The sequence below is a fragment of the Euleptes europaea genome, chromosome 5 (assembly GCF_029931775.1).
Source record: "Euleptes europaea isolate rEulEur1 chromosome 5, rEulEur1.hap1, whole genome shotgun sequence".
Lineage (NCBI taxonomy): Eukaryota > Metazoa > Chordata > Lepidosauria > Squamata > Sphaerodactylidae > Euleptes > Euleptes europaea.
The window spans coordinates 71,630,101-71,639,595 of record NC_079316.1 but is presented as its reverse complement, the minus strand read 5'-3'; the positions used below and the strand labels follow the sequence as shown (position 1 = coordinate 71,639,595).

The 9,495-nt window shown below is 39.4% G+C and overlaps 1 protein-coding gene across 1 annotated transcript in view; it reads right to left on the bottom strand.

The window, feature by feature from the left end:
- Positions 1–735: 735 nt before the first annotated feature.
- Positions 736–9,495, bottom strand: part of EDRF1 (erythroid differentiation regulatory factor 1) — a 36,763-nt gene continuing 28,003 nt past the window's right edge. The window contains exons 18-23 of the mRNA XM_056849916.1: positions 9,167–9,325; positions 8,648–8,797; positions 6,900–7,053; positions 6,538–6,653; positions 5,928–6,094; positions 736–918 (exon numbers count right to left, since the gene is read on the bottom strand). Coding sequence (XP_056705894.1) covers positions 747–918; positions 5,928–6,094; positions 6,538–6,653; positions 6,900–7,053; positions 8,648–8,797; positions 9,167–9,325 — 918 coding nt within the window. The 3' untranslated portion in view covers positions 736–746. The remainder of the gene's footprint in view (positions 919–5,927; positions 6,095–6,537; positions 6,654–6,899; positions 7,054–8,647; positions 8,798–9,166; positions 9,326–9,495) is intronic.

The window sequence follows — 9,495 nt, the reverse complement described above, 5'->3', positions numbered from 1 at the left end:
GACTATGTACAGACATTGTTATCGCTAAAAATTTAACTTTGTAAAAGATGCATACCAAATTACACAATGGTATATTGCTTGCACACAGGAAAGAATGAAATAGGCAAGGTGATTACCAATGAATGTTCAGTGGAAAGTGTTACAATCTTCTGGCTTTTACCCTCAAATGTATTTGCACACTTGGGTTCTGAAGGAGGAACACGACACACCACTAACCAAATGCTAATATATATATTTTAATAACTCTTCAAAATACAACTTTGTTTATTCACAGTTTCAGTTCTGGAAAAGGTAGTGGCAAGATAAAAAGGAGGCCGTTTTTTGTTCTAGGATAATGTCTGAATTAAGTGTTACGCTGAAGTGAAAAGGCACATTTGGAGGAATATAATTGGTACTATAATGGTTTGCATATATAAAATAGAATTGCTTGATGGTTTTCATTAATACTACTGGTAGATGCCTTCAGTGGAGGATTTGCTTTACAAACTGTTTACAAAAGCAGCAAAATGAAGCCTTAACAGATTTAGTGTTAACAAAACCACTCTATGAAACACTAAAACCAACTGTACATTTTTTACACCTATATTAAGTGTTTAACACTTTAAATATAAAAACTTCTGTTTTTCCAGCTGTGCCATTTAAATATGCAATATAAATTAAAAACAGCGTATAGAACAAAATCATAAATCCCTTCTGGAGCAAGGCACTGATTCAACTTCTGCGACGTAGCACTGTTCAGTTTTAGGTCACTGAATACCCAGATTTTTGCCTTCACTGCCCTGGGTTAACTGTTCCAGTAAGTTCAAAATGACTTCTATTCTTTCTAGCAGAGTCAGGTTTTTGTTAGCCACTGATCGCAAGAGAAGTGAGTAAACGTACTTATTGGCCTTGAGAACGTCTTCCTCTTCAATGTTACCTCTGGGGAGGGGGAAAAAAAAGATTAACAGGACCTCTGCAAATTACTCCAGGCATTTTACACCACCCCTTGTCAGTCAGGTCCAACAGTTCTACTCCTTTACCAATCGCTACTTGAAAATGTTTTTAAAAATGGAGGAAATAAAGGGGAAATGAAGCTGAACACCAATCCTCCTTTACATTGCAGCAGAACCCAAAAATAACTGACTTTATGGTAGGAGGTTGCTTGGCTTGCAATTTTTCAAAATTTTGTGATTGGTCCCAGTACTCCACAGAATTCACTTTCAGAATGGCCTCGGCCCTCCATAGCAGCCGTTTCGTGGGTGGTGCTCATTCCTTTTCTCAAAATTCTAAAAGTGCTCACCAGCTCAATAAGATTGGGACCCCTGCCATAACCAGTGCAAATGTGGGCCAGCTTCTCTGCATCTATGCCAATACATTTTGGTAGCATCTTACATTTGTCACAAAAGTAATTTGCCAGAGGGACTCACTATGTAGAACTGTCTCCCTTTTGCTAAGTGAGGAGTCTTGCTTCATTGAAGGAAAGCTTGCTTACTTAGATCCTAAATCTCCAACTCCATATTTTATTAATTTGCATTCATAGCAATTACATGAAAAATTAAATATAAATATAAATTTTCTATCTGATATGTATTTATTGCAGATTAAGAATGAAGCTTCACTACATATAGAACTACACTTGTAGAGTTTATGGATAAGTGCTTTGTTGTCTTCTATGTAAGCTAGAAAAGACTCAGAAAAAAATTCAATATTTTCCATGAGGAAGACTGCCATACTACGACAACCAGATTAACCCATAGAATTACACATACACACACCATAAGAAAACATGCCAAGCAAGCATTAGATTTATGGTGTCCACTGACCAACACAGAACAGTTGGCAGTTTTTTTCAGCAGTACAAGAAATATTCCAAGAAAGCAAGCAGCAATTAAATTTTTAACATTTGGTAAAGTGACCTGACAGCTTCATTTATTACCCATACTAACTTGTCAATCAAGATGTACTAATGAATTTAAATAAGAATATCCAGGAGGAGGCATTTAGAGTTTTAAAACTGTTTTTGTAGCCAGATTCCACTTGGGTGTTATATAGAGAGAAATACTATTTTGTTCATTTTAAGCTATGGTTTATTCATTGCTGTTCTACTGAAGGAATGCAACATTATAATAAATACTAGCTAAGACTGTATTCTGATAGCCAAGCGCCCTACTTAAATCTGAGATGAGATAAAGTAATGTAACAAACTCATCCCCATAAGATTGCTCCCTTGTTCAGGGTTCTCAGTTAAAATCTATGAAGCCATCTGTGCTACTGAATCCTATGCTCTAGTAGTGGTGCAAACATAATTCAGGGTCTGACAACCCTTGTTACCCATCTCTGCATCTTTGACCTTTCTGTACAGAATGGCCAAGCGACGGCATCGGGAGCTCCCAGGGGAGCTGGAAGTCAGCTTTGCAATGTTAAATTACATTTTCTATGCCGACAAGTACTATCTTCTCTACAGCTTTCATGTTCTTTCTACTTTTCAAAATCTCTTGCCCTACTATGTTCGTGCCTCTTTTAACAAACTGTCTCCAACCTATAGTCAATTCATACATGCGGCAGTCAAGTTACTTGAATGACCCACAGCAGACATCATTTTAGAATCCTGCTCCAGCCAGTTATATTCCAACGGAGAATTGTTAGTTTGCTGATTATTACATGTCTTATTTTACTGTCCAAAATATGCCACAGCCAGGGAGAAATTTCTCGCAAAGTGGCTACTAAAGTACTCAGCTACCTCAGACATTCACAAACTAAAGTTACTTTTAAGTGGCTGTAGCAACAATTGCACAGTTGATGTGTTTATATTTAGTTTTGCTGTTATTTCTATTTCTTAAATACTTTCGATGTATGCCTAATGGGCTATTAAACCTTAATAAAGTAGAAGTACAATTTTAGAATCATCTCACCTACTTTGCTTTTAAAGCAGGCCAGCCCACACAGGCTGCCAACCACCAAATGCTGAGTAATGGGAGTGATAGGAAATGAAGTGATGGAATAACCAGCCCCCTACACTGGGTTAACTTAGCCCCAAAGCCTTTTGAAATTAAAACAAAGCAGTACCTGGCAACCCCAGCCTTATGGTATCAAGTCACAATTTGCGTAAACTTACACAAAACCACCACTGGCGACCATGTACAGAGAGTCAGTCCTATCCCCCATCATTAGCAAGACTGAAACTACTACGGTGACGCTGCTGGCACATAAAAGCACAGTGCAAAGGCATCGCAGTCATTTGAGCAGCGGCCCGAGTTTCAAGCTGAAGGAAGAACCCCGGCGCAATCTGTCAGCGGCCTCTGTGGCAGCAGGTGGAGCTAAGCAGGGGCATGCCAAATATACGATCCCGCTATAGCACCAGTTACAACGACGTGCTTACAACAGCTTTATGCTTTCAATTTGAAATGTTTTAAAAAGCTGCAAAGTACATACAGAGTCTTTAAAGACAATTGTGTGTGTGCTACGTGCTGTTAAGTCGCTTCCAACTTATGGAAACCCTGTGAATTAATGTTCTCCAAAATGTCCTATCATTAATAGGCTTGCTCAGGTCTTGCAGACTGAGGGCCATGGCTTCCTTTATAGCGTCAATCAGGGTGGATAAAAATCAATGATTAAAAAAAAAAATCAGATTTTTTTCTTTTGCAGTGGTGAAGTGCTTAAGAGACTCTAATCTGGGGAACTGGGTTTGATTCCCCACTCCTCCACATGAACGGTGGACTCTAACCTGGTGAACTGGGTTGGTTTCCCCACTCCTACACATGAAGCCTGCTGGGTGACCTTGGGTTAGTCACAGTTCTCTCTGAGCTCTCTCAGCCCCACCTACTTCACAAGGTGTCTGTTGTGAGGAGAGGAAGGGAAGGAGATTGTAAGCCAGTCTGAGACTCCTTGGGGTATAAAAACCAACTCTTCGTCTTCTTGATTCAAATCAGATGTTTTTGCTTTAAATTGAATTTTTAAAAATAAAATGCTTTTTGAGGAAAAATCTAAAGATCGTTTTCTATTTAAGAGATGCTATCGTCCAAAGATTATTCATCATGAAATAAGAATTAGTTTTTAATTATCTAGCATATTTATGCAATGTTTAATTTTTTTGGTAAATGAATTCCATTAATCCATTCACAGTTTCATGCTCTTCCAGAGGGTTTCTATAAGATTATTTTGGGCACTTTTTCTATCTAGAAGATATTATCACAGATGCTTGGTTTTGCAGTTCTCAAAACTGTGAATTTGTCTTTGCAGAGATAATATGCCCCTTCTTCACAGCAAAAATGTTACAAAATAAACAGAGAAAAAGGTCTTAATCCCATTGTTCCTTTGCAAATCTAGGTACACAGAATCAACCCCTTACCCCTTAAGTGCTAAACTGCAAGAAGTTCAATGAATTGAAGATTGTTCAGAGTGGAATAGATCTGCACAAGGAGCTAGGTGTGAGGAGGGAGGGGCAAGCAATAAAAATGAAAGTGAAACCTTTTGAGCAGAACACCCCACAAATCTTGGAATCCTTGTGGGTATAGCCTGAGGTTTATATTTTTCTCTCCCTGAAGAAGAAAAACTATAATGGCAGGAGCAATAAAAGAGTGTAGAAAACCATGACTCAAATTTAGTCTTACTGAGTAGTAATTTAAATCGTGATTTAAATCAAATCCACTTTGGCGTCAATCCATCTCATGTTGGTAGTGATTAAAACAGAAGAATAGGAATTGTAAGTAAATATTCTGGTAAGTAAATATTCTGGCATGCGATTCTCAGCTTCTCTAAGCCTGTATTATATACACTACTACAGCACTGTAACAGCTAGTGGTGCTAATGGATTAGCAAGAAATTAGTTAGAAAGAAGCTAAATTTTGGTACTCTGTATTTATATTGCCACCTTGTGGAGAATTAAAAATCTAGTGCAACAACTAAAGACAAAACTGGAAGCACTGCAACTTCTCTGCTGCTATTCCATCCTGCTATTCTGTATTACTCCCCCCTTAAGCTGTTCAGCAGGAGGGCTAGTAGTTGCTAGACTTCCAAACATACATCAGCGCAGGCATCCAAAGCCTGAAGGTGACTATTCTCCTTGCACAGTACATGACTGGCATTCCGAGTTTCTCTTTCCCCCTCAAATTTTCTAACACGGAAGCCCAAATCCAGCAGATCTTTTGGCTCTTCCATTTAGACGCATTAGCCTAACAAAATCCAAATGCTGAAGGATGTGCCAGATGTGTCACGCTGGATCTAGTATTCCAGCTCTAACAAAGAACAGCACTCACAGCAACAATATGTACTGTTTCCAACCTTCCCTCCAATGAGGTTGCCATTAAGTACAGGGGAACAGAGCCTGCTTGCGCACACTGACATACACCCGACACCTTTCTTGCAGCAACCTCAGTCTTAATCTGAATGCTCCATATCTCAGCAGAACCTGTGATATCATCATTTGCGTGCATATGCATAAACATATGAAGGAGACCTTTTTCCTTCATTCTCTCAGCAGGATCTGAGTAAGTATGCCAATGATCATGGTAACAAGCAAGATAAAAAAACTTGTTTTTCAGAAGGTTGGAGACCTTTTTATGAGTTTTGGTAGAAAGAGCTGCATTTGACTGTCAATTTGTTTAATTGCACAACTCTCCTGTAGTTTTGTAAGGTAGTGATTTTGATATTAATTTCAAGATCATAAACAATAGCATTTTGGTGGCGGTTATATGTTCTTTGTGAAATGTGTATGTACACTTAGGATTAAATGAATAAACATAAACATGTATTCATAGTAATTTAAATGAATGATGTATGGTCCACTTCTGCATTTTAAGTAAATACAAATAAGTGATGCAAACCTATATATAAGGGAGGCTGGGCAGCAAAATGAAAGAATATCTTTCTAGAGAAACCCACCAATATGCGAGCACTTACGTGGGGTAATCATGCCACAAAAAAAGACTACACTATGAACTGACACTTACCCCATTTTCTTTTTTGTTGATGTAAGCAGCTTAATGGACTGGAGGAGGAGAAAGGACAATCGAGACTCAAATATACTAAGGAGCTTTGATACTTCTTCCTTGTTAAGGCTAACAAAAGAATTTTCAGTTGATACTTTCTCAGCATTGCTTTTGCCATCTTCAAGTCCCTGAAAACAGGACATTTGTGAAAATGGTTACTAAATCTAGATAGAATATCACAAATTAATACATAATGAACACTGGTTTCAGAACAAAAATGTAATTTCATAAAACAAAATAATCTATAATTAGGGTTGCTAGTTCCAGGTTGGGAAATACATGGAGATTTTTGGGGCGGAGCCTGAGGAGGGCAGGGTTTGGGGAGGGGAGGGACTTCAATGCCATAGAGTCTAATTGCCAAAGCAGCCATTTTTCTGCAGGTGAACTGATCTCTATCAGCTGGTGATCAGTTGTAATAGCCGGAGATCTCCAGCTAGTACTGGGAGGTTCGCAACCCTAGCTATAGTGGAGTTACCAACTATACAAATACCAATTTGACATTTCTTTCTGAACACACAGTAGCCAGATGTCAGCAACCATGCAACACTGCAGAACCATGCTTTCTAATTACCTGCTCACATTCACCAATCAGTTCCTTTCTCATTAAATGAAAAACAGAATGGGTCTGTATCATTATATCCAAGGCCCCGTGCAAAGTCTTCAACTTTCCACTACTACTATTCTGACCTAAAATTAGGATCAGAAAGAAACGAGCGTTAAAACACGTCATACTTACTATCACCCTGTCCAAAAATAGAGAATTTAAAAAACCAGGAATTTTCTTTTTAACATAAAATAGATGCAAGCTTTCACCAAAGCAACAGCAAATTTCGATGTATCCTAGGCAATCACTGATCAGTGTTTGCTTGGTTTCCCCCCCTCCCAAAGAACTTGGATCATAGTTATTCTTGTCATAGCAACTGTCCCACTTACTTGCCATCTGAAATTCTGCAAATGCTACTCTTTCCAGCTGTACACGCAACAACTCACACGGTGCATCCTTCAGGAGCTGGAAAAACTTCACAGATTTACCATAATGAAGGTCAACCAGTAGTCTGTGTTGTTTCCGCTGATGTTCATCGCCAACCTTTAAGGGAGAAAAATCCTTTTTGTTGTTGTTTTGAAGTTCATTCAGAAGAATTCAAAAGCATAACCCCACACTGTCCTGTGCTCGCTACAGAGTTGCTTAAATGTTTACCGAAAATAGGTGCTCAAAATAAAGCATATGGTACGGGACTTTCTTTATGACTGTTTGAAAGGCGAATTCTTTAACAGATTGCTATTAAATATGTGCAGGCTCCCACTGGAGTGGTCCCATCATCCTGGCAGCGTGCTGTGAAATTACATTTTCTTCTTATCCAAATTCACAGTTCAAGGAAAAGCTCTCCCCCTACAGCATTTTTCAGACAGTCATTTTAACCATGCAACGAACACAAAAGTTTGGATGCAAACAGCAGGGCATTAATGGAAGGGATCTTCGTCAAAAGCCCACTGCAGCTCCCTGTGCTTCCCAATCACCTGGAGAAGGACCTTCGGATTGAAGAGCAAAGGATCTACAGCGAAAGGTAGGGACTGATGGCCCTCACACCCTTCCAAGCACTTGCGCAAAGAAAGCAAGATTTTATGCAATGGAGAAAGGAGACCCTACTGATTTTTCCCTTCCCACTGTGCCACACATTCCCTAACTCTCAGGAGAAACTTTGAGGAACCAGATGGGATCCCGGCAGGAAGAGAAGATCAGCAATGATCGTTTCTGCAAACTCCCTTTGTGGCTTTGGACCCAAGCTAAAGTTTTCATTCACTCGTTGCTCAGGATCCAGATTATCCTTCAAGACAGAGCTTCTGTTACTAGGGTAACACATGGTACCAACACTGAAACTGCAGCATTCTTTCACTAGAAAATGACATGTTTCCTGCACACCCCTGGTTGTTATTATCAACTGTGAAAGCAACACTGGCCCCTGCTCCATACTGAATGTGGCTTCACTCAGCACAAGCAACAATTCTCACACTCATTCCACAGCCCTGCAGTTTTGCAAACCATTCCAGCATTCTCTGTGGCTCTGTACACTTCCAATATACCACTTGCTATTGTGTTCTTTTAGCACTCAAGGGGGGGGGGGAAGACAACTACCTTACCCTGAGCAACCCTTTTTTCAGGTACCCTTCCTTGATTCTTCAAAAAAATTCTTTGCAAGCTGTGCCCTCCCCAGAAAATCCAAAATCGCTACATACAAAAAGGGGATTTTTAAAAAGCAGAATAGTCCCCTCCGGAGATGTGGGGTAGAGAATTTTCTGGTGCTTCATTTTTTATGCTGAAACTTTTTCATTTCTATACATTCACTATTTCATAAAGTGAATGATGAATAGATGCCCCTGCCAATACAGTATTAGGTAGGGGCCGTGGCTCAGTGGTAGAGCAACTGCTTGGCATGCAGTGGGTCCCAGGTTCAATCCCTGGCATGTCCAGTTAAAGGGACTAGGCAAGTAGGTGATGTGAAAGATCTCTGCCTGAGACCCTGGAGAGCTGCTGCCAGTCTGAGTAGACAATGCTGACTTTGATGGACCAAGGGTCTGATTCAGTATAAGGCAGCATGGCTGTTTCAGCCTTTACAATGTTTTCCAGGTGATTTTGCTTAGGAACCATGATAGAAAGGCACAAAGTGTCTCTAAGGACATACCTGGTTTCTCAAACAGCTGTGATACATGGAAGCCAGCCTGTGGTGAATAGTAGCCGCCCGGTACTGGCAAAGGGGTTGTCGTGCAGACACGGTATCCACATCACAGTATTTCAAAGATTTCATCATTGACTCGCGAACTTCCTTTTCTATCTAAAACACAACACACCAAGAACAACCTGTCAAAATTATAATATCAAAACCAATTGATTTCAGAAATAATCTCCTTACTTCTGCAGTCAAGTTAATCAAACCTGGAAGAGGTCAACTAAAGTCATCATGCCTGGCTTACAATGGCAAAACAAGTAATCATATCATGCCTGTCCCTTTAAAGTTTCCATTTTTAGACAGTACCAGAACGATATTTATGCATGAGTGGCTTAATAAAACTTCAGGCTTCAATCAGGCCTTTTGTGACATTTTAATACTAATACTAATAATTTTACTAGAAATAATAATAATTTTAATATTACTAGTAATACTAATAATTTTACTAGAAATCCCAAAATAAAAATTGGTTACCTGCTCCTGAGCCTTTCTGGATAATGGAGCATAGTCTTGCAACAGAGTTGCCATAGTAAAATACGTAGTAGACAGTTCCCAGTTGACAGAATCCCAGACGGCTGAATGGACTTCTCTTTTTCCCAGTGATCTTAAGGCCTTCAGATAATAGTCAACAGCCTAAAAATATGATCAGTGCACAGCAAAGAAGTTATTAAAAGTGAATATTACTATTACAAACCTAAGTGGTTCAATGCCAATTGTTGGTTTTGAACAATGGTCATTGTAAAAAGCCAAACAGCACACTCCCCATTATTGAACTGTTGTCTGTTAACCTCTCTTAAAAGCAA